Below are 25693 nucleotides of genomic sequence, written 5' to 3'. Positions count from 1 at the left end.
TTCGACTACCATTTTGATTACCTTTAACTCCTTGTATCTTCCCTTTGCTCTGGAAATAATAAGGAAATAAGGAGGATTAACAGAACAGCTCTCCATCAGAAGCACAATCCATGTTTATTTTCCTTTAAAACCTTTTAAACAGACACTAGTATTATTGCCCTCGGCATACCTATCAAAGGGGCTCCACAGAAATGTTTTCCTCTTGCATAACAGCACACATCTGGCTTGCTCTAGGCATGATGGTAAAGTCTTCTCAGGCACAGAACAAGTCACTGTGCAAGGGAGATGTACTGACTCATCTGATACAGAGAAGATTTCTTGCAAATGATTGATAACACTACAGGAATGACCAGTTGATTTTGTAAGAATTTTTCTAATAGAAGAGACCAGTAAAGGCCACATTGCAGCTGCCTGTATTCTGTACCTGCCTGATGAATAATTTGGTTTTGATGTGGGAGATCTGGGTGTGCTATGAGTGAACTAAGCCGCTATCAAAACCGTTTTGGGAGCCAGTCAGAACTTTCCAGCAAGCTGGATATAGGTCAGAGGCTGCCAGGTGGATGGCCTCACACTAGATGAGCTAATGGTCCCTTTTGGCCTTCATTCATTATCTGAATCACCTGCTTTTGGGCAATAGTTAGTCAATGCTGCACAAAAACAGGCCTTCTGAATTATTGATTTCACATTTCCAGTTTACTAATTTCTGTGTTTCCTCAGACAAAGAAGTGATTCCTTTATTAAAGAAGGGAAATATAGGATTCAAAATGTTCTACTATTAGTTTAGTACTCATATTTGTCTGTTTGCTGCTTCACAGTTCCCCCTGGGAGAGGCTCACAATGCTCAGCCTGGAGAGATGCTTTCAACCCTATTCAATGCTGCTGAGGCCGGAGCTAGAAGAGAACATCTACACTTCAGTGACTTTCCCAAATTCAGACAAATGTCATGTCCAGAGGAATGTTATTTTAATTAATACAGGATTCTCCAGTGTCATTGAGGTGATTCTCTAAAAGGAGAAAAGCATAGGTAATTTTTAGACATATAAATGGCTAATACAAGTTGAACTAGACCTATTGATAAAGATCCTTTAGATGTTTGCATAACATATTCTTCCTTATGTAAATAAAATGCACTGTAAACCAGGTAGTTTTTAGACTTACTAAAACTAAATTGCATTGTTTTGTAACATAACCCTTGGAAATCTTAGAGATTTGTAACATAACCCTTGGAAATCTTAGAGATAGTACTGGGAAACAACACAGCCATCTCTGAGAGAAGAATGGAGAACATGAGTTACAGCATAGTCAGTGTAATTTTTTATTTGAAAAGCTATTAGGACCAAGTACAAACTGCTCATTTAAAATCTTCAGCCTAACCTGACAGCAAAACTAGATGGAGGAAGCCATAGGGAAACAGAAATACAGTGGAAAGTATTTCTGTTTACATATTTACAGGAAAATATCTCTGCTACTTTAAAACAAAACTTCATATATTTTTAAATGCAGGAGGCATCAACATTACTTATGTATTGCTGTGAACCAGAAAACAAGAATGGGTGTGGCAGGCAACTCCTAGGTTGCAAATAACTGTCTGAGCAGACCTACTGACAAGAACAATAGTATTGTTATGTTAACAAAGCCATTGAGCAATAAGCACCATGGAGAATGAACAGAGGTCATAAACAAATCGATTTTCAGGACTTAACATGGGTAAACTCATTAAAGCCACTGCATGATGCTGCTCTTCTCTTGTCAGCTTCAACACAGAGGCTGTCAAAGGGATGATCATGCTGTCTGACAAGTTAAATTATTATACTGGTTTATTTGGATGAATACATTTTCATCTGGTGGAAGGACATGAAACCTAGTGACTAAAGGACCCCTGAAGACTCCAGTGTAGAAAAGAAACCCGTTTCATGCTGTCAGCACTCAGACAGGATGGCAGAGGGGCTGATTGCAGCCAGTGCCATGATTTTGTCGTCTCATCTTAAGGTGCCTCAGCCAAACAGTCCAGGAGCTCTGTTAGGGCTGCAAGGTGATGCCTCTGCCTGTCCTTCTGCAGCTGTGGGGACCTGGAGCTGGAGGGGCACAGCTGGGCACCTCAGAGTGACCTTGCTGGGCAGTGTTCCACTTTTGACTTTTCAGCTATTCACACCACTTCATGATACCCATTTTGGGCTCAGCTCAGTCTGAATTACACAGTAACACAGTGTTATGGAACTGCTTGGAAGAACGGCTGTGTTACACAGTCGAGGGGCATGGGATGAAGGGAATCCTGTGGGTATGAGTCCTGCCTATGGAGGTGTATATGGCCCTAACATCATTTGCCTTCCAAAATGTTCTGGCGTGCAATGCAACTGCAGAATGCATCTAGAAGGGGAGACACAGGCATTCCTTGTATGCAAGAGGAACAGAGTTGAACAAAGATGATCAAGGGACTGGAGTATCTCTGTTTTGAGAAAAGGCTGTGGAAGCTGGGCCTGTTCAGCCTGGAGGCAGCTGAGAGGGGACCTCAGCAGTGTCTGTCAGTGCCTGCAGGGAGGGGCCAGAGGAGGGACCAGGCTCTGCTCGGTGGTGCTGAGTGATAGGACAAGAGGTAAAGGGCAGAAACTGATGCACAGGAAATTCCTCTCAACATGGGGAAGACCTTTACAGTATGGGTGACCAAGTACTGGAACAGATGACCCAGAGGGGCTGTGGAGTCTAACTTCACAGATACTGAAGAACTGTTTGGAGACAATCCTGTGCCATGTGGTCTGGATGATCCTGTTTGAGCAGGGGGACTGGACCAGATGACACGCTGTGGTCACCTCCAGCGTGACCCATTCTGTCACACTGAACTCGTCACGCTGCACAAAAAGACTACAACTCCCAGCATGCCCCGGGCCGCCAGGCCCCGCCCCCGCCGCGCGCGCGCCCTGTCGCGTGGAAGGTGAGCGCGGGGCAGGCCGGGAATGCGAGTCGGGATTGGCCCGCGTGCGCCCCGCTTTCCAGCGTGCCGGGCAGCAGGAAGCGGCGGCGGTGGAGCGGCAAGCGGCGCGGCGAGGAGCTGCTCCCGGTGAGTCCCCGGCGGAACCGCCTCCCCACCCCTTGGAACGCCGCGTCGTCGGGCCGCGACCCGGCCGGGAATTGAAAAGGGATCGATTTAATGCGCGCTTTGATGACGTAATAAGGACTAACGAGGCGGCGGCGCTGCCGAGCGCCAGGCTCGAGCCGGCAGCGGTCAGGTCCCCTCTCGGAGCGCCTCGCGGGACCCCTGCGCCTGCCGGCGCCTCCCGCACTGCGCTCCGATCCCCCGTGTGCAGCCAACCCTGGGCGCGGGCCAGGCCTTCCGCCTTCGCCCGCTCCGGGCACTCGGCGGCCTCTCATTGGCTTCTGCGCCCGGGGCGAGCGCTGCCCGTGCCTCGCGATTGGCGGGGGTCGCGCTGACTGACACCGGCGGCCGCCAATGAGGCCGCGGGTGGCCGCGGGGCGCGCGGGCTGCAGCCCGAGGGAAGCGCGCGCGGGTGGCGGGAGCCCCGGGTGGGGCGGAGGTGGCGGGGGCGCCGCCTGGCGGCCGCTGTGCCCGCAGTCCCGGGGGGAGCGGCACCGACCCTGCGCCCGCGCTGCGGGGCCAAGGGGCGGGGCGGGATCGAGGCCTGCGCCGTGCCTGAGCGTTGGTTTTGAGGAAAACATGCGGCAGTGCGCTTGAGGAATTCCTGCTTCTGCACTGCACAGCCCGCGGCTCCCCCTTTCCCAAGATGGCGGTGTTGTGGGCACTCCGCATCAGCTCCTCCGGGTCACCCGACCTGCCCCAGCACTGCCCCGTCTGCGACTGTGGGATCCATGTGAAACAAACATCTGCTGCCTGAAGTCCAAGGAGTTCCAGATGTAGCCCAGGAGAATAGTAATAATAACATGGTTTCATTGAGGTAGATTTATAAAAAAAGCTCGGCTAGAATCATACAAACATCACGTGAAATGCGTCTAGGGTTACAAGTTTATAAGGCTAAGGCAGTATTTCGATGAGTCTTTCAAGGAAATTGCACAGACAGCTGAAGCAGTCTGTCCCTCATCTGTGGGAATTTGGATCACTTCTGTCTTTCTTGCTCAGCTGCTTTGTTTTCCCAAATGTACTTTTCACTCTTCCGCCAAAACAGTCACGCTCTTATTAAACATGTGCTGGTTTTGTGCAGTAAGACTGGGGTTTTTAAAATGAGAATACTCAGTGAAACTGCAACTGCATTTAGATTGACAGTAAATTCACATTTTTACTAGTTCTCTGTAAATTAATGACCTGCCTAACATAAGTTGTATGTTTCTTACAATGTTTTTTAAGAGTTCTAAGGAAAAAGCTTTTTAAAGTATCTTGTGTTTGCTGAGCTAAGATTGCTCTATTATTTTGAGTTTTGGGGTATTTCTTTTAAGATATCCTTACAGTCAGTTTGGAAGTAAAGCAGAAGTCATGGGAGGGGAAAATCACGAGAGTTGGAGGTCAATTTTTTTTTTTTTAAGGAATTATGCTTTTCATTGCAAGTCATCTGCCGTTTTATAAGATGACTTTATAAGATGACTATAATTTTATAAGATGACTTTTATAATTGTGTTAAAAATGTGCAAGAAGAATTAAACTGTGAAGTAGGTAGCTGACACCTTCCCATGTGAGACTTTATGTGAAATACCAGATGATGAAAGAGAGGTGGGAACTTCTGGTCTGTCTTAGACCCACCATTACAGATCAGGTGAAGAGAATACAGCAGCAGCATCCGCTCCCTTCCACCTCATCTTCCCCTGCAGGCTGGGCTCCTCTGCCCACTTGAAGACCCTGACAGTTGTTTCTGGTGCAAAATGCGGAATATGTAGAATTTTCTTACGGAATAATTTGCTTTGATGCTTGATCTTTTTGTACTGTCAAGCCTCTTCAAACAGGGAGGATTTAATCCATGAAACAGGCAGCAGCCAGCAAGCTCTAAGTAATGTCCAGGTGTTAGAAAAACAAATTTCTTGTTGGTAGAATTGCCTTCTTAAGCTTATGAAGGCATACTTAAGTGATCTCAGAACTAATGGCAGGCTAACAAAGCCTGGGAAAAGGGGTGTACCACTGACAGTGGACAAAGAGAATGCAGAATTTAGAGGCCACAGGGACATGTAGCAGAAACTCCACATAAGGAAGAAACAAATCAAGCAAACTCAGCAATTGTGCTGGAATCAGCTCTAGCTGGGTAACAGGTAATTCTGGCTGAGGAAGATTGCAACAACCAACCCAAGAAACCCGCTGATCCAAAATAAGAGAGACTGAATGTGAACTAATTAGCATGGGAAGCAAGTAAATAATGAACCAGTAGAAGAGAGAATAATAATTGATAAGAGAACTATGTTACTTATAACCAATGAATACTAATCCTTTTGCTTGCTAAAAATGTATAATTAGTAAAAAATTTTTATAGTTGGGTACTTGATTTGTGGAATTCCACTGGGCACCCAGGCTTGCACAACTCTGAAATAAATAATCAGTGTCACCTGGAGTGTGTAGTTACTGGCTCGTTGCACACTAGGTAACGAATCAAACTTTTGTGGACAACATTTTTGTGGTTGGCAGCGTAGCAATAGCAGGCAGGGCTGGATTTCCCTACGTAGTTTCTTCTGCTCTACGTATTTCATTCTCTTGGCAAAATGACTTCTTCATGAGTGACTTTTTTCTGAGAGACAAGAAGGGAGTGTGTTTTGTGGTGTAAACAGGAACTCCATGTGTTTAAGTGTAAGCCATGTTAGTGTGGGAGTTGAAGATGAGCATTGCTGCATGGATCTAAAGTAATTTTTCCGGGAGGTAATTTGTGAAGTGCTTTAATTGAAGCACTTGGATGCTCTCTTGAGGTTCTTCTGCATAAGCAGCAGACTACTGTCTGCATCTCATCCACAGGTACCAAGTTGTGCTAAACCTCTCCAGGTCCGAGATCCTCTGCATATTCCACCCCCAGCCAGCTATGTTTATTGTGTTAGTAAGGGAGGAAGGGATATCAGATTACAAGCACTATATGCCTTCCTCAGAAGGCTGGCAGAGAATATTTCACTTTACAGAGGAAGAACTGTAAGTAGGATGGATGAATAAGCTTGACAGTAAATGGCAATTGTGATGCACTCAGAAGCTGAGAACTGCTGCTCTATTAGATCCATATTTAAAGGAAGTAAACATCTTGTGTTCGTGAGCTCCAAAATGTCACTTAAATATAAACGTTTTAAGAACTGTCTGTTAACCAAGTGGATTGATGGGATTGCAAGAAGTAACTGTAGAAGATTCTGAGATTATTCTGCTGCAGTGTTGAATAAATAGCTGTGGAGATGTTGCTTCCCTACAGTATTTACTTTGAGGGTGGGGGGTCCTTCCTGAATCTGGAGCATAAGGAAACCCACTTTGGTGTTTCTTCATGTGTCCAAATAAGACAATATTCCACATCATTAATGGTGCCATTTCCTACCTGTCAGCTAACATTGGGTAAAAAATCTGTTAGCAAGACAGTTTTTCCATTGGTTTTATAGTCTGGCAAAGTGCTTGTTAGTTCACATTTGTATCATTTCCTGACTGAGCACAGTATTTACTGAGTGGCACAGTATTCTTACTGTCATATCCCATTTGTTTTGCAGACCAGTGTTTCTGCCATGGAAGCTGAGGAAACGATGGAATGTATCCAGGAATTTCCTGAACACTATAAAGTTATTTTGGATAGACTGAATGAACAACGTGAGCAGGACCAGTTTACAGATATCACTCTGATCGTCGATGGTATGTACAGGCGTGCAATCAGTTGATATTCAGAGAATTCTGAAAGCTGTGCTGGGATGCTGTCAGATTTCTCATGGTCAGGTGTCAAATTGGGCTGTGAACAAATCCCTGGTTCTGTACCTGTGTGCAAGTTACTCGCAAAGTTTCATTGTAGTGATTAATAATTTTGCTTCTGCTTCCCAAACCAAGAGACTAAAATATTTTCAGATATTGAAAGACCCCCGAGCTGTTCACCACTCTTCACAGAAGTAATCGTGAATGCCACTTTATTTCTATCTTTAGCATACTTTTATAGGGTTCTACAGGGTCTGCAGGCAGAACAAGCTACTATTGGCTAACACACACGGTTTACATTTTTTCTCTTACACACAGGGATATTGTTTTACTTTACTCTCTCTTCTGCATGAAGGTTTCAAGGACTTTAGCCCTTAATATCACGACTTATTTCAAAGGCTGGTTTGTGCATACAGGCCTTTACTAATATATAAAATATAGCAACATTCAGATAGAAGCCCTCTTCCAAACTGCTGTGGTATATTTAATGTGCTAAGGATACCCAAAACATTGTTAAAATATTTTTCTCTGACTTGAGCTATTTGACTGCATGCAGAGAACTTTCACAAATACTTTGTATTTAAATACAAAAACCCACACCTTAAAATAATATTTACTTCTCACAGTAGCTTCTCTGGTATCTGTCTACTATTTTAAAGCATACTTTAAAGAGGGTAGCAGCACACATTTTTTATATGTGTTCTAAGGGCATAAGAACTGTTTAAAAAGGATAATGAACATACAAGTGCTTATTATCTCCTTAGAAAAGGTGGTATGTGATAGATCAGTTAAGTCTCCTTCATATTCCAAACACTTCTTAGAATGGATCAACACTACAGGTATACAGAATATGGGCGGTGTCCACTAGGACAGACTTAGCTAAATTTGTACCGCCTGATCATTAAACAGATAGCAGCAACTCACTTGAAGAAAAAGGATACTAGAGAGTCTAGATTAGAAGGAGGTAAGCAAATGAATTAAAAATATATTCTTCAGGCACAGCCACAGTTTCACTGACAGCGCTTGAAATATTTTCTCGTGCTCTTGTCATTACCAAATCCATGTGTTGGGCTCAGGGCTGGTTTTGTGTGCAGCTGAGTAGTTCTAATCCATGTTGCTTCCTTTATCCCTATACCATTAAGCCTTATGAATGTTCATGCCTCCAATGGGGAGAAGAAATACAGATTCTGTGTATTGGTTTGAAAGACAGGTGTCTGCTAAGGAAGGCAGGAGCCTCGCTTGAAATAGAAAATATAAACCTCCTGCCTCCAAATTATTATAATTTTGAAATTAAGGGGCTCTCAGGCGCCTTGATATATGGGAATAGGAATGACAGTTCTTTACTAGGAAAATTAATATAAAAATGCAGTACCACAAAAAAACCACTGACAGAATCAGAATACAACCTGACACCCTGTTGGTCAGGGTGTTGGCAGCAGTCTGATTATGTGGTGGCTGCAGTCCTCCTGGTGTGACAGATGTGGTTCTGTTGAAGCAATGATCCTGTAGAAATGCTGTAGTTTTCCTCTGAAGATCCAGTGGTGGTGTAGATGGTGTTTCCTCTGGGAAGCCAGTGGAGAAAGACTGCCTGTGTTGTTCCAGGTTTCAGATTACATCCAGGTAGGAATGCTTGGCTCCTCCCCCTGGGTGGAGCATCTGACAATGGGATGATGGAATTTTATCAGTCATGCAGTGAGACTCAATGGCCCATAACAGAAGATATCTCCCTGGAGGGAGGATGGAAGAGATAAAGAACCCACCTGGTTTTAACAGATGGTACTTTCAGTTACATCTTGCATTGCAACCTAAAACACTCTGGAAAAAAATAGAATATAGATATGTAGCTGTGAGGGTGGCTGCGACAAACCTTTAGGTCCCCTGATTTCAGAGCAGAGGGTGGAGAGAAAATAAATAGGAGCAGGAGCGATGGTTGGCACCAGGAACACTTTAATGAGGAATAAAAGAAAATAGTGTTTGCCCAAAAGGCCGAACAAAAATAACCAGGGAGAGAGAGCTCCATGGGGGTGATCAACCAAAGAAAAGAACAGAGGAAGGCACAACAATATATAACCTTAGGGGACGAACATTCTAGTAGCCTAGCCACATAGGGAGCAACATTACCCAGTCTGTAACTGACACATAACTTACTTAACATAACAACAGAGGGATATCTTGGGAAAGACTTTTAGATTGCTGTTAACGTAAATGAAAGATTCCCATGACTTCAGGTAGATAGGTGGCTCTTCAGAGGCAAAAGTCGGCTAGCTCAGGTCCCTGGCCAAGCTTAATTCCACATAGATGTTCTATAACAATAGAAGAAAGAATAGAGCAGAAATACTTGGTGTTTATGCTGGCAGTGGTGGTAATATACATCAGTCTGTAGGAGCAACAAAAACTTGAAACATACAGAGCTAAGCCCAAGACATACAGAAAAATGTTAGCATAGAAATTTCCCATAATTCATTGCTTAATCATCTGAAAAGAGAAACATGTGAATGAGGCTTTAGCAAAGTCAGCACTGTCAGCAAGGTTCTGTGTGGGAAGGGACGAGCCAGCTGCAGTAGAGTCCTGTGTTACAAGAAGCAGCAGTGAGTATATGCTGCTGGAATAGATGTTTGTGTTTGCGCTGGGTGGTCTTTTTTTTCGCATCTGCATTTATTCTGCACTATGGAGGGGGGAAGGTACCACCCTAAACCAACCTTTTTGTCTTCCTTTGCAGGTCACCATTTCAAAGCTCATAAGGCAGTTCTTGCTGCCTGTAGCCAGTTCTTCCACAAATTCTTCCAAGATTTCACTCAGGAGCCTTTGGTGGAGATTGAAGGTAATCTGACTTGTGCAAATAAAAGCATTCAGAGTTGTGTTGTCAAGCTGGATATTATTGTAGCATCCTTAGTACAGGCCAGTGCATAGAATCATAGACTGTTTAGGGTTGGAGTAATAGAATATTAAGATCATCTAGGCCAAATCTCACCTGCCATGGGAAATGACGCCTCCCACTAGATCAGGTTGGTCAAGACCATATCCGGCCTGGCCTTGAACACTTGAACATGCTTGGTCATTGCAGTTAACTTGGTAGATCTTTATTTATGAGTTGTTCTGAGATGGCTACCATCACGGGAAAGAAAACCTCCCTGAAGAAAAATCAAAATTAGAACAGTATTAAATATATTGGAAGGGAAAATGTGAGATTATGCGGTGCTTTTTCATTATTTTTTTTCCCCTTCTTTCCCCTAATATATGGCTAGTGAAGGTCAGGCAGACCCTGTATATGTTTTTAGGACTAGCAGTACTGGACAAAAGCTTTCCCAGAGAAAAGCTGACCATTCTGGTCAGCTAAAAAGGCTGTCAGTGATGGCCAATGGCAGATGCCTTGGCTGAGATGTAAAAGCAAGGCAGACATGGAGCAATACTTATGTGATAGGAAGGGAGGAAATTAAATTCTTGGAGCAGCATTTCAGCCTCCAGGAATAGCATTTTTTTGTTCAAATGTATATATTTTTGGAACAGCTTTTTGTCCGTCTTATAATTCCTTTTATCTTTGTCATGGCAAAACTCCACAGTTGTTCCAGACTCACATGTTTCTCCAGCAGATTTTTTTTATTCCAACATGAGTGAGGTTGGAACTAGGTGATTATAAAGGTCTCTTCCAACCCAAACCATTCAGTGGAGCCATTTAAGGGTGTGATTGTATGAAACTGGCGGCTACAGTACTGTGATCAAAATGAAGTGTGTGCAAGCATGCAAGATTCACTGGGAAGATGAGGCTGTGGAACTGTTGGAGGTGACTTGTTTCTCTTGCCTGTATGCAGGTGTAAGTAACATGGCATTTCGTCACCTAATTGAGTTCACCTATACAGCAAAGCTAATGGTACAAGGTGAGGAAGAAGCAAATGATGTTTGGAAAGCTGCAGAGTATCTACAGATGCTAGAAGCAATCAAAGCCCTTGAAATCAGGTAAGCACATAAGCCTCTTTTTCTTCACAACACTGAAGGTGAGAGTCTGAATAAGGCTTTTGCAAGAGGTGGCTGCCAGTATTCTTCAGTGCTGTTCCTTATGCCGAAACCTCCTTAACTTGTATAGAACCATATATTCTTCTACTATAACATACATGTTAGAATTACACAGGGTAAAACAAGAATGTCACATTCAACTCAATGACAAGTGACATGGCTTGTAAATGTTGCTGATGTTGTAGTACTGTGTGTTAACTGATAGTTAGTCTCTGTGCTGTCTGATGGCCCACACCTGACTGACAGCTGGCTGTACAGTGACAGTGTCTCTGGTAATCACACAACATTAGCAAGTTTGTGCTGGTGTTTTGATTTCGTACAGCTTTCTGCTGTTTCTGAGAGAATAATCAGTGATCTTAAAACCTCTTACTGCAAAATTAACCTCTCAAACTTCTTGAATGAATGTAGCTATTAAAGTCAGTTTTATATGGGTTCAATACTCAATCAAATGTTGCTGCAGCAGCTGTCATCCACTACCAGGATCTGTAATCCATTGCCAAAGTCTAACTTGAAAAAAATGGGTGTCAGTCCCATCATGCTGTTTTTTATCCCCTTTCTTCCATTTCACTTCCATAAAATGCTCTCATGTTTTCATTCCTTCTGCATGCTACACTGGTTGCATTTGGTACATGATCCAGGAGCTCCTTGCAATGTACCTGTCATCTTGTAGACATCAGAAATCCCAGCTATATGAAACTGGGTTTAGATACACTGTTTTCCTGTGTGTGAACAGACCAAGGTGCCATTTATAAGCTGTGGCCTGCATTACATCATTAGTAACGCATCTGGCAATATGCCTTAGAGACACTGGAGGTCTTCTCTCTTGTTACTAGAAGGCCTGGAAGTGATAGGGAGTGCATTACATGAAAGGATGCATCATGGTGCAGAGGAGGGTTAAAAGCACAGCTTACTCCAGTCAGTCTTTTTGATGGGAAGATACCCACTTATTTTTGAAACTGGTGATGAGTAGTAAAACCTGCAGCACAGTAGTGATGTGGATGACTTGAAAGCATTGAACCACTCAGCTGTATCTGTGTTTGAGATGATGTGCGAGCCCTGACATTTTGGAGGAGGTGGGGTTGTGTGTGTGTTATTCAAGGAGAACAGCACAGAGCTGAGGCTAGTGTTTAAGCCTAGAAAATTAAACTAGAATACTCCTTTCATATCCTGTGGGTTTTCCAAGCAAGGCTAACACCCTAGTCCAGGAGCCAGCCCGTGGCCTCTCTCCAGGGCCACCCTGGCCAATCTACCCACAAGACATCAATATGATGGATGGCGAAGCAATGGCGTTTATTGCAGGGGAATTTGACAATTTATAACCTAGGGTCATTGTGTTACTCCCATCTACATACGTCACACCTAAGTGCTATTGGCTAATTGCAGGTTTTGCTATCCTAACAGAGAGGGGGTCTAGCAGCTTCTCGTTACATCCCGAATTCTTCCGCAGCGCAATGCCCTAGACTACAACATATTCCCCCCTCACTATGAATAATTAATTTGCTAAAATATAAGGTATATTAGTCTTAAAAATTCTAATGTTATTTTTTATACGTATTTCTAAACACTTTGTCTAACTTACCTATATTATAAAGTTTTAAAAATGGATAATATAAAATTGAATAAAATATAAAATAGTTAACTAAAAGGCTAAAAGCTTATAAAATGGATACTACAGTTTTCATTAGTAAATATGAGGCACAAGCGGTGACTAAGTATATTTTTAAAGCATCTGTTGCCTTTCTATAAACAAAATGTTAACTTTTTCTAGTCGGCTTTTAACAAAGGATACAAGCTTATTTAAAACACACGGTCGAAAGATTAGCACGAGTAAAATCATCACAACTGGTCCGATCAGGGTAGACACCAGGGTGGTTAGCCACGGAGATTGGTCAAACCAGGACTGGAACTAGTTTTGCTGGGCTTCTCTCTTTGCTTTTCGTTGAGACAGCCTGTCTCGTAGCTCTGCCATGGTGTCTCTCACTACTCCGGTGTGGTCAGCGTAGAAGCAGCATTCTTCATTCAGGGCAATGCAGAGGCCTCCTTGCTGCATGAATAGAAGGTCGAGACCTCGCCTGTTCTGTAAAACAACTTCAGAGAGTGAGGAGACTGATTTTTCTAGAAAGGATATGGATTTCTCAATTCTCTGTAGATCTTCATCTACAGTCATTTGTAGCTGAGAGAGACTCTGACTCTGGGTTATCAGAGCGGAGACTCCCGTGGCTGCTCCAGTTGCTCCCAAGCCGAGCAGCATTGCTATTGACAATCCTGTCAACAGCTCTCTTTTCTGAAGGCGGCCTGCTCGCTCAAGGTACTGGTTCACTTCTTCTTTGGAGTGGTATAGGACCCTGGGGATGATAACAGCTAATACACAAAAGTCAGCAGAGGAGTTAAACTTTGGGTATAAATGCAAGGGCTTGACTATTAGATCATGGGTTTTCAGTTTGTACCACAAAATTGGGGCTCACTGCTTCAGGTGTTGTAACTATAAACAGCGCAATTACTATAAGCAGTTTACCATGTAAATGACACCATGCTTACAAACTTACAGCTAAAACTTTAACGTAAATGAACCTTTAAAGATGCTTACACTACCTCTTAAAGGAAAATACTTATATTTTATACTAACATAACAATTATTACACAGGCTAAACACTTTATCTTAAACTATTATCTAACTACTTTTAACACACGTGCTCTATATATATGTAGTCTAAGCGTGAAAGCAATTTGCTAAAAGGATAAACACACAATTACAATTTGCTTTATATATAGTTAGATGGAGTCTCTACACTTCTTAGATCTTCTACAGAATTTCTCTAACACAGTCCTGGAATGTTCACTGCTCCCGTGATGTCAGCTGGCAGCTGATCGGTGACTGAGGGCTTTGATGTTCAAGTTGTTCTTCAAACCCTTCTAAATCTTAAAACAAAGGATAACTGAAAAATTAATAGAAACACCACATCATAATAACAGTATAAAATTTCTGTTGGCAGCTGTCTGTATAGTGTTCAGACACAACTGTGTCCTGACAGGTCCACTTCTGATCCAAGTCTGGAGTACCACGGCTGTGTGATGACTTCTCTGTTCACTGGATCTCGTGTGTTCATAGGCACACAGTCTGGTCAAATGGACAGGTGACTTTTCTCAACCTGCCAACAAAACACAGGCACTTCTCTCCTTAAAGTTAATGAATTACACTAATTAAATTGCTTTTAGGGTATCAATTTCCCCCATTTTCTAAAAAATAAAAATGAGATGTATTTCTGTTCAACATTAACACAAACCTTATACACAATTAATAAAAACCTATAGCAGTTGAAAATCAATTAATATAAAAGTACTGTTAATTATTAAAACACTGCACCAGCATCTCATAGTTAACAAACAAATAGAGACAAAAATCATCAGTGAAGGATTGGATCATCACCTCTGGAAATGATTCTCCAAGCCCACTTCAAAATTGATCCAGCTGTCATATTAATAGGGTCAAATTGCAAAGTCAAAAAGTGACTCAAATACTGATTTGGGACAGAAAACATCTGGATCTGCTGGCAAACATTCTGTCCAGGTAAAGTTAAGGCTTGGCCAGGGCCTTAGACTTTAAACTGGAAAGATGCCTCTTAACATATTTTTAAAACAAGGTTTTCAATAACAACAGCTATGAGACACTTACAGCACTGCAAACTGTTAAAATGCATTTATACAAAGCAAATGATTAAAAACTTTAGGTACCAGACTAATTAAATCATTCAGCAGTTGGTTTAATCTGAGGCTTATTCAATGGCAGCTGATCTTCAGCAATGGTACATCTTAAAATTCTGAAAACACTGAAAAATAAAAAAGTTACAGCAAACGAAACTGCAAAAATTGCAACAACTAAATAGAACTCCCAATGAAGTCTAGGGTGTCACAGTCTGCATTCATTTCTGTCCACAAGCAGGTGTTCATCAGTGGTTTATCACAGTTGCTTCAGTTGTAGCTGTTTTCATATTTCTAGGAAAATAACTATACTTTGCAATTTAAACAAGTGTTTCTAATAAAACATAAAACAATTCAAATTAAACAAAATTTAAACTTAACAATAATTATTTATAACAAAAGGAAATAACAAAACCTAACTTTAAAAAAATATCCAAGTTATACAGCTTAACTTAAAAACATTAAAGTCAACAATAACATGGATTCACTATAAAATTATAAAAATTTAACAAATACATCACAATTCTATGTTATCTAGCTTTGAAAATAACCCACAATAACTACAAATGTTACTAAAAACACTCATTCACAACAAAAATTTGCCTAGTATATGCTCAAATTAGCTAAGATTCCAAAGTGCAGCCTCTCTAAAAAAAAGCCACAACACAGGATTGGGCAAGTTGTCATTTAGCTTTTGTAGCACTTTTCAGGAACATCAAGTCTAATTTTTAAATTAAAATCTAAAATCCGAATTGATATATATGCTGTTATATGTGTTTTATATAACAAAAAAATTCACATTAAAATTTCCTTATTAAAATGGTCAAAAACTCAGCAAATGGGTAATATATAATTAACATAACTTTAAAATTACTGAAACAAAACAAAAATCTTTTAAGTTTTTTGGGATACAAAAATACAACATTTAAAATTTTTAATCTATTTTTAAAGGCACTTCATTTAATAAAAAATTATTTTTAAACCCAATTTTAATTATAACAATTTGCTAATTTATAAACAGTACAATTTACAAAACTTCTAATTTTTTAAATTGTCTCATTAAAACTCTCTCTTTTTTTATCCCTCTCAAAAATGTCCAGGTTTCTGTTGTTTTTTGTTGTTTTATTGCTTTACTTTCCGCGGTTCCATTGAAGTCGCTGTTACTTGTTTCACCGGCGGTTGCCATGGCAACAGCATTCTGCCGTGTGTTTTCCTGAACTCAGCCGTGCCGGGCTACTTTTTAAATCTAAGAAAAACTCTGAAAACTCCAACTGCATAAACTCATAATTACTTAAAACACAAAATTAACTCCAAGAGGGTACATAAACACCTTTTAAAAACTCAAGAAATCATGACTTTGTAGCAAACTCGCTATTATCCCAGCGCTTCTTCCCGGGCGGGAGGGGGGATGCTGAACCGCTCGTGTCTCGGTTACAGTTAGAACTCAACCGGTCAGCTACTTCCTGCTTGCCGTGCCTTTTCCTTGGGCCCCGACTACCACCCCTGTGGGCAGGCCGTTCTCTCCCCCCTGGCTCCACTCCGCCTCCATCCCACCTTTCCCTTCGCCCCTCACTCCAGGCTCTAACCCGCCCTTTGCCACCCCTCGTTTCCACCGCCTTCACATTCCAAGAATTCTGCACACATCCACTTTCTTCTCTACATTTCTTATCTCTCTCAACTCCCCAACTGTGCCCATCTTCCAAGGCCAGCTTTTGTTCTTTGTTAAAGACATACTTTTCCCGCTCTATAACATTTTTCTCAGCGCCATCTTTAAGTCCAAGGGGGGGATGTGTCTCCCCTTACTTTCTTTGCTACATTGCTGGCTTCTTCTGTTAAATTTTCCCCAAAATCTCTTGTTTTCTGTTGCCCTTCTGAGAGAAGCTCAGGGTTTGGGGTTTTAGGGGGCATATCATCCTCCTGTGTCCCTTTCTTCTCAGCTGAGCTACTCTCATCTGGGGATTCTAAAGTTTGTGTTGTAGCACTCACCCCTAGTTTTGGGGTGACCAACAGACAGCTTTTTGCTGCTGTCCAGGTTTCCTGTTTCAGTCTAGCTTTTTTCAAGGCCTTAACGACCTTCCCCCACAACTTAAAATGTTTCATATTAACAGAATCTACAGTTTCATTAGCCAGAGCTCTGGTACATTTCTCCCACACCTCAGGGTGAAGAATGTCCACTGGCTGTTCTATAATACCGATTTGTAAAAGCTGTGTAACAGCAAGCATAAAATCCTTAGATTTACAGTCTACACCCCACTGTTTATATAGTTCAGATACGACCTTTATCCTTGGGTCCATCGTCGTTCAAGATACAGGGACGTCTCCCTCGTCCAGGGAAAGGTCCAGCCTGTCCTGACCGCTGCTCCTGTTTTTTCAGGGATTCCTCGCTTTCTGGATTTTTTCCCACTTTTCCTCCCGGGTTTTGGGCACCAATTGTGGGTTTTCCAAGCAAGGCTAACACCCTTATTCCAGGAGCCAGCCCGTGGCCTCTCTCCCGGGCCACCCTGGCCAATCTACCCACAAGACATCAATATGATGGATGGCGAAGCAATGGCATTTATTGCAGGGGAATTTGACAATTTATAACCTAGGGTCATTGTGTTACTCCCATCTACATACGTCACACCTAAGTGCTATTGGCTAATTGCAGGTTTTGCTATCCTAACAGAGAGGGGGTCTAGCAGCTTCTCGTTACATCCCGAATTCTTCCGCAGCGCAATGCCCTAGACTACAACAATATCCTGGTGGCTTTTTTATGTCAGCTGTTAGCAATGTGCCTGCCTGAATTATGGGATATGGTAACCCTTGTGTGTATAACCATCATGTGAAGTCACAGCTAAAGTGTTTTCTGACAAGCTCAAAGTCCTGCTTGCAGTTGCACACACTCCAGAGCTTAAGAGGTAAATGGCATAGGAGGGACTTGAACCTTATTTCTGAGTAGGCAGGCCAAAGAATTAATTATTTTAGAAGAGTTTTCCTTCCAAGTAAAGAATTTTTCAAATTTTTAGATAAGTCAGTAAGTTAACTTGCTTTTCTTCTTGATAGATGCTTTGTATTATTCAAGCAGAGCTCTTTATTGTAAATATTTAAAAATATTTTATCAGCTTTAACAGTGTTATTTTACTGCACTAAGGAGTGTAGGTTAAGGACAAATTAGCTTCTGATGTGCACACAGATAATGTGGTCGTCATTCAGCTTTGAGAAACAGCTAGGGGAGTGTTGGATGCAGAACCTCATTACTAGGCAGGAGCTGTTATGTCATTGTTAATTGATCTTAACCATATTTATGCAAATGCTTTTCAGGAACAAAGAAAATTCCTCACCCTTAGAATCAAATGAAGCACAAGGTAAAAATAAACCAAAAAAGAGGAAGATTGCTGAAACCTCTAATGTTATCACAGAAACATTGCCATCTGTAGAATCAGAGCCTGTTGAAATTGAGGTCGAGATTGCTGAAGGGACGATGAAAGTGGAAGATGACAGCATTGAAACTCTTGAAGAAGTAGCTTCTGCAGAGCAATCCATAAAGTACATACAGACAACAGGTACATCAGATGAATCTGCTTTGGCTCTTTTGGCAGATATCACCAGCAAGTATCGTCAGGGAGAGAGAAAATGCCAGATCCAAGAAGAAGTTGATAGTGCAACTGACTCCTCATGCAAACAGGTAGAAGGTATTGAAATTGTGGAACTTCAGCTGTCACACATGAACAATTTATTCCACTGTGAGAAATGTAACCGTTCATTTAAATTGTTTTACCATTTTAAGGAACACATGAAAACACACTCTACTGAGAATTACAAATGTGACATATGCAATAAAAGATACCTACGAGAGAGTGCTTTGAAACAGCACCTCACCTGTTACCACCTTGATGAAGGTGGTGCCAGCAAGAAGCAAAGACCTGGCAAGAAAATACATGTATGCCAGTACTGTGACAAGCAGTTTGATCACTTTGGGCATTTTAAAGAGCACCTTCGGAAGCACACAGGTAAGAACACGCTACCATCCTGTGCTCGTGGCCTTCATTCTAGTATTTTGGGCTTTTGCATGTTTTGGGGAAGTAGATCATATGCTGAAGAAAATAAATGAGTCCTGAGTGCTATAAATACTTGGCTTCTAGTTATAACTAAAATGGTGGTATGTCTTTTTGTTTGTTCATGTTTTTTTCTTTTCCATTGATATAAACCTTTGGGGGATTGAGTCAATTAAAAATAGTCACCTAAAACCAGAAAGTAGTAAGGAAACTTCTCTGTCAAGTCTATTAAATCTTAGAGATTTTTTTTTCAAACTGTTTCCTTAAGGCATGTCCCCTTCTTCAGAAATAACTGAGGAACTACTTCTATTTTCAAAGTTTTCTAGTAAATATTTCTGTTGAAATATTATTTGAATCACAATCTTCTTCGTGGAATACAGTCTAGAGAGTTTCTTTATGTAAGAGAACTTCTGAGCAAGTGCCTATTAGACATAAAATACCCTCAAAGATTTATGTCTTGTACCATCTTGTTTGGAAGGTTTTACCCTTGCTCTTGTCTCATCTCATCTATGATTTGAATTTTCTTGGTTAATTAAGCAAAACTACTAAAACTGGCAAAACATCTCTAGTCATTATAGTACACTTTTTTAACTGTGAAATCTGCCTCTTTGAAATGTGGGTAACATCTTTTGAGTACAAAGTGATTTGTGCTTCTCCTTCTTTTTAGTATGGGAGATTACTTCTTCATCTTGCTGAAAAGTCTGCTGACTGAACAGACACTGAGAATGCCACAGATAACTGAATGTAAAATATATGTGGTCTTGATCTTCCAGATGTTTTTGATTAATATGCCAGTCATGAGTCACAAGTAAAAGTTTAATGGAGGGTAGCAGCTCTATTTCTTTTGCAGCTTATCATTGTTAAAGATTTTAATTAGAATTTCTTAATTTAATTAGAATGTATCTGTGTATGGGACTGCTGAGTATTGATATATGGCAGTGTCCAGTCTATTCCCAATAGCCACTTAAAAGCTCCTTTTATAAACAAGCTTTGGGAAGTCCTTATCCCTTGTAAAGCAAGGAGTGTTTCTCCATTATAAGCAATTCAAATAAATGCTAGTTAACAAAAATCTATTCAGAAAAAAATTGTGGGAGATAACCAGAGTAATCCAAAATCTTGCAAAATAGGATTTTCAATTAAAAGAAAGCTAGCATGCCACAAGAGGTACAAAATACTAAATATATATTGATCTAGTGAGTATAACATATGAAATCTAATTACTTTCAGTTTAGCATTTTCAATGTTAAAATTACAATTCTGATATAAGCTTAAAGTTAGAACAGACATAATCATTTAACTGTGGTCTCCTAAAAGAATGAAAAAGCTCCCGTTCTCTTATAGGCTTTCTAAATTCTGAGCTCTGTATACCGCTGATTGAATGCTAAACTGAACTTGAAAGCCATGTGAGAAAATGTGCTAAAATATTTGATCCTGTTGTTCAATCTCTATACCAGCAAGTACATTCAAATAGCAGTAGTGCAGTAATAGGATGATAAAATGGCTTGGGTTGGAAGAGACCTTAAACATAATTTAGTTTGACCTTCTGGGACCATGGGCAGGGTACCTTCCACTAGACCAGGTTGCTGCAAGCCACATCCAGCCTGGGCGTGTACACTTGTCAAAGATGGGACAACCACAGCTTCTCTGAGAAACTTGTTCTAGTGCATCATTACCCTTTGAGAAAATATTTTCTTCCTAATATCTAACCTAAACATACTCAGTTTCAACTTAAGGCCATTCATTGTCATTATCACTACATTCCCTTGTAAAAAGTCCCTCTCCGGCCTTCCTGTAGACCACCTTTAAGCACTGGAGGGTGCTCTTAGACCTTCCCGAAGCCTTTTCTTCTCCAGGCTGAAAAACCCCAATGGTCTCAGCCTGTCTTCAAAGCATAGCTACCAGGAGGATCTGCTCTGTGATTTTTAGGGCATTGAGATGAGACTGACTTGCCTGTGGTTCCCAAGGTCTTCCTTATGTTCTTGTTTTGAAAGGGTTATGCTTCTCCTTTTCAAGTCATCTTGAACTTCACCAGACTGCCTCACCTCAAATTTTATGTACAGTTGCTTAACAATTTCCTTCACCAGCTCTCTCAGGACCAGCAGATAAATCTCATCAGATCCCATGGACTTCCTTTTTGTGTTTGAGTTTGTCCAGGACCTCTTTCATCATCCATGCACACTCTGTAGAATCACAGAATGGTTTGCATTGGTAGGGACATTGAAGATCATCTAGTTCCAAACCCACTGGTTGCTTGGGTGAAGTCCATGTATTTCTGACCTGCAAGACTGAAGGCAGTTTAGCATCCTCTGCCTTTCCTGGACAACACTCTGAAAATGTATTTTGTAACCACTGGGGGAAAGTTCGCACCATTTAACATCTTTCTATGGCTTTTGAGTGTGTGACACTTAAGCTACTTGTGAATTTCTTTTGAAAAGCTAATTAAGTGTGAAAAAAGTGTGAAATAGCTTCTATTTCTTTAAAATATTTTCCCAGAATAGTAATATAATTTCCACAAATGCCTTAAAAGCTCCTGGTAATTGTTACATTGGTTTTCTTCTGAATGAGAGTTATGACTGCATCAGTTTTCTGCCCTTTTATGCTGAATTCTCTTTTCTTTTTCTGCAGAATAATCCAGTTGGCCACATCTTTACAGCCAGTTTATCAACCTAGATAAGAGAAAGAGGGGAAGAAGAGAGACCTGAAAGAAGACTGGGTGGTTTTGTACACTTAAATCTTTGTATCTGTTTTAACAGGTGAAAAACCCTTTGAATGTCCCAACTGCCATGAACGTTTTGCTCGGAATAGCACGCTCAAATGTCATCTGACAGCCTGTCAGTCAGGAGCTGGCGCTAAAAAGGGAAGAAAGAAGCTTTATGAATGTCAGGTGGGTAATGGAAGTAGGTGAGTCTGAGTTTAGGTACCTCCCTCCTTCAAGGAGCATGGGAGTACTGAATAGGAGAGGCAATGAGAGTGGGCTTACGTCTCTGAGAGCTATTTCAGTAAAATAATACTGAATCACAGAATATACAGAGTTGGAAGGGACCCACAAGGATTGAGTCCAACTCCAGGACACCCCAAGAGTCACGCCATATCCCTGAGAGCATTGTCCAAACGCTTCTTGAGCTCTCTCAGGCTGCTGCTGTGACCACAGCCCTGGGGAGCTGTTCCAGTGCCCAAACACCCTATGGGTGAAAAATACCTTTTTTGATATCCAGCCTAAATCTCCCCTGACACAACTTCAGGCCATTCCCTCGCATCCTATCACTGGTCCTGTCATCTTCACCACAAAGAAGAGGTCAATGCCTGCTCTTCCTCTTCTAATAAGGAAGTTGTAGACGGTAGTGAGGTCTTTGGATCACATTCAACCACAATGTGCAGATAAATTTTTACATTTAAGTATCTCAATTTAAAATATGGAATTACTGATGTGGAGCCTTATGCTTACTTACAGTCATAGAGATTCTTCTGGGTAGGCTGCATTTTACTGGTCTTTCTGCTTCCTTTCGAGGTTCTTGATATACTCACCTAGGTCTTTCCCACTCCTAAGCACGCTTCATTAAAAGTGAAGCCCAAATTAAAATCCAAAATAAAAATTACTATTTAATTTCTTGTTTTATTCTTTTCTATTTGATACCAAGCATATGGGTTTTGTCAGCAGAGTAATTCAAATTTATGGTGGCAATCTGTAGTATTTTTTTAAGCCAAATAAATGCTGTAGAGATTGCTAAGGTACTTGGTCAATATATGTAACTGACATTTGAAAAGCTATTGAGATAAATCTCACTTCAATTTTAAAGAGCTGATTCAAGTCATAACTCGTTTTCTAAACTTCCTTATACTGTCAGAGATGTTTTGAATGTGGATTTGTGTCCCTTCAGCCTGCAGAAAATGCAGTTATTGTTTGATAAATTTTTAGGTTTTCTCTTTGGAATTGAATTTGAACAAATAAATCTTTGTTCACTGAACAAAGAGGAGAAAAAAATGTCCTTTTTTGATTAGTCCTTTTGGTGCTCTAAAGTGTATGCCTTGATTACTGAATTACATTCTGTGTGGCAAGAAGTAATTACGTGCCTGGCCATTGCTGATAGTCATTATCTTTATGTATGACTAAGTAATTTTGAGTACTTACTTAAAATATTAGTATTTTTAAAACTGTGTGTGCAATCTCTTTCTGAAGTGTGAGTCTCGGGGGGGGGGAGGAATGTGGCAATAGTATTACAATCCATTTTAGCAGACTTCAGCAGCAAAATGGATATGTTTGTCTCAATTAGACAGACCTGCTCTTGAGTTAATTCTGTCAGATACTCCCTGCATCATCTTTCTGTGCTGTTGCTTAAAATAATGAAGAGACAGAACGTCCTGTTTCAAAACTGTTGGCCAACAATGAAGGGGTGTTGAAATGTGTGTTCTTGTTGCTTTCTACAGCCAAACACATTTGCATGGACAAAAGACTCCTGAGCCTGTGTGTTTTTTTACTCCAAGCCTGATTCTGCCCCACGCTTATGTCTCTTCTGCCTGCACCTCATATATTTCTGCAGTCTCTGTGTGTTGTTTCCCAGCTATTTACCTACACTGCCAACTGAAGTGAGCTCTGTGCTTTGTGAAAACAGCATGTCTGCTGTTGAGGCAGTACTTTTGGCTGGAAAAGAATGAGAGGGATGGAGTTTTTAAAGTTTTATGTCCTGAAATCACTCAAGTGGGTATTTTTAAAATCACAAAATGGAAGTGTTCAACCTAGCCTGTTAAGCCTCACAATGTCATGAGCAAGTGAAAGCTGATAAGAAAAAGTTGTACTTTTTCTAGATGCAGTAGTACTGCATCTAGAATGTCAGTAAAACAACAGTTTGTATTACACTTTCATTGCACCTTATTAATGCGTAAATACCTTTCCACCCAAAACACTAGTGCCAGACATGTATTGATTGGGGTACGATACTGTACATGAATTTCAGATAAGAAAACTTTCAATGCTCTACTGACTTGCGGTTTTTGTAGGTATCTTATGTACGCACAACTCAAAATAGCTCATCATTCTTAAAAAAAGAATAAATAAATATCAAGTCTGCTGTTCATTTGAAGCTTTCATCTCAGCTTTTATCTCTAACATGTATGTTTTTTGAATCCAAGTAGCAAGAAGCTTTGCAGTGTGAAGCCATAATCTCAGATAGGCAGTGTATTTTGTCACATTTCTGTTGGCACTGTTTAACATGCTGTATCTTTTGTTTCAGGTTTGTAACAGCGTGTTTAACAGCTGGGATCAGTTCAAAGACCACTTGGTAATACACACTGGTGACAAACCCAACCACTGTACCTTATGTGATTTGTGGTTTATGCAAGGCAGTGAGCTGAGAAGGCATCTCAAAGAAATGCACAATATTTCAGAACTGTTAGTGACAGAAGAGGTTCTTCCAGTGGAAGCTATGGAAGCTGAACCAGTAACATCAATGACAATAATAGAACAAGTTGAGCAAGTGCATGTCCTACCGGTAATTCAGGTACAAGTGGATCCTGCACAGGTAACTGTGGAACAGATGCACCAGGATCTCATACAGGACAATCAAGTGAAAGGCACACAGATGGAGGAACTACAGGAACAGGTGCAGATTAGTTACTTGGAAGTTGAACACATTCAGACTGAACAAGGTGCTGAAGTTCATGTGGAGCAGTTACATGTTGAGCATGTAAATCAAATACAGATGGAAGAAGTACAGGCAGAACTTATAGATGGAACAGCTCTTGAACAAGTAGAATACCAAAGTGTTGATCAAGGAGAAACAGAAGAAAAGGATCCTAATCAAGCAGATGATGCAGATAAGGAACATCATGAGCAAGCTGAAGACTTAAAAACACAACAATTAATGGACACACAAAATGCAAAAGTAGATGACTAGGACAAATAATGACACTGCAGTTTTAAGAATGAAATACCAAATTATTTTTGTTAACTTTTACATTGGTTTTTGAACTGTCACTGGTCACATTTCCAATATGCTGTTCATAGGAAGCTGGACAAGTGGACCAAAATTAGCTTTCTTCATGTACAATTAAACTTCTCTCATATGTGAAAAATACTTCCCCATTCATGTAGTGCCATGGAAACTACAAACTACCACAGACATGGACAACTTTGTGAGATTTTTAGCAATGAATAGCTTGTATCATTGTTAAAGCATTCCTGGGCGTATGTAAAATTAATTTCACCTCTTTTCCTCTTGCAGTAGAAGCAAAGTCTTGTATAAATTTGCAGGATGTCTGTGGCAGGAGAATCAGTAAAACCTGAGGGGTTCTGCTGTAAGTGGCAATTGCATACCTGTGAATTTCCAGATCTTAACTTTCAGGCTGGGCTAAAAGCACTGTTGCTGGAGGTCTCTGAGCACAAAAGTCCTGTGCCTTTTCAACACTGAGTGGTTAAATTTCCACAAAGTTTATAGAGTTTTTGAGAGCTTAGTTCTGTAAAAGGCAATGTAGGTAATGTTATAGTGCTTTATATTTTCGCTTGAAATTGCCGGTTACTGATTTTCTTTTTGCATTAAAGTTAGAGGTGGGGGGCTGAGGGAGGGAAAAGACTTCACTTGGAGGCAGCAGGACACCCTAAAAGGGACACTTAAAAATAGGAAAAGCTTGGTAGAGTCTGTGATAAACATGATTTGGAAGAAAGCTACAAACAGGCTTTTCTTTTATAAATAATCATTTCTGAAAATGAATATGTTTAAACATAAACATAGAGACTTGTCTATATGATATCAGGTTCTTGGGGGTTTTTTTAATGAAATTCTGACACTTGGCAAAAAGCTGTGCTAAACATAAAAGTAAAAGCCATAGGTATGAGTGCTAAACTGTGGATTGAAAAGTAGAAGTGTAAATACTTTAATCAATATTAGAAAATAAAACTATACCAACCATTAAATGTTGCATTATTTGTTTCATCCAATATATTAGGAACAACTGAGTGACTGGCAATTAAGTGCCAAGTTCCAGTGTTAAGGATCAATCTCACTCTTAATATGAGTAATAGCTTTTTACTGTAAAGTTAGATTAGTCTTGAAAATGCTTGTCTACGGTCAAGGATGTTAAGGATGTCTTAATTACTGCTGGAGGTTAGAGGTGCTCCAAACTCCTGAAGAAACTATTTTCCAAG

The 25693-nt window shown here is 40.7% G+C and overlaps 1 protein-coding gene across 3 annotated transcripts; it reads left to right on the top strand.

The window, feature by feature from the left end:
- Positions 1-2811: 2811 nt before the first annotated feature.
- On the top strand, positions 2812-25462 carry ZNF131 (zinc finger protein 131). 3 transcript variants are annotated; one of them, XM_058827776.1, is made up of 8 exons: positions 2813-3055; positions 6619-6757; positions 9531-9632; positions 10621-10765; positions 17822-18185; positions 18288-18510; positions 21309-21439; positions 23784-25462. In XM_058827776.1, the coding sequence occupies exons 2-8, from the start codon at positions 6634-6636 to the stop codon at positions 24444-24446; spliced, it is 1752 nt and encodes a 583-aa protein (XP_058683759.1). In that variant the 5' UTR covers positions 2813-3055; positions 6619-6633; the 3' UTR covers positions 24447-25462. The 3 variants fall into 3 exon arrangements, with proteins under 3 accessions (XP_058683758.1, XP_058683759.1, XP_058683760.1); XM_058827775.1 differs by having other exon boundaries at positions 2812-3055; positions 17822-18510; XM_058827777.1 differs by lacking the exons at positions 2813-3055; positions 6619-6757; positions 9531-9632; positions 10621-10765 and having other exon boundaries at positions 18099-18192.
- Positions 25463-25693: the final 231 nt, after the last annotated feature.

The sequence above is a fragment of the Poecile atricapillus genome, chromosome Z, assembly GCF_030490865.1.
Source record: "Poecile atricapillus isolate bPoeAtr1 chromosome Z, bPoeAtr1.hap1, whole genome shotgun sequence".
In the NCBI taxonomy this organism is placed as follows: Eukaryota; Metazoa; Chordata; class Aves; order Passeriformes; family Paridae; genus Poecile; species Poecile atricapillus.
This window is presented reverse-complemented; position numbering and strand designations above follow the sequence as displayed.

Bases quoted from the DNA above. Each gene is read 5' to 3' on its own strand.
- ZNF131 (XM_058827775.1), top strand. From the start codon at position 6,634: ATGGAAGCTGAGGAAACGATGGAATGTATCCAGGAATTTCCTGAACAC. The intron at 6,758-9,530 runs GTATGTACAGGC...CTTCCTTTGCAG, and splicing joins TATCACTCTGATCGTCGATG to GTCACCATTTCAAAGCTCAT. The intron at 10,766-17,821 runs GTAAGCACATAA...AATGCTTTTCAG, and splicing joins ATCAAAGCCCTTGAAATCAG to GAACAAAGAAAATTCCTCAC.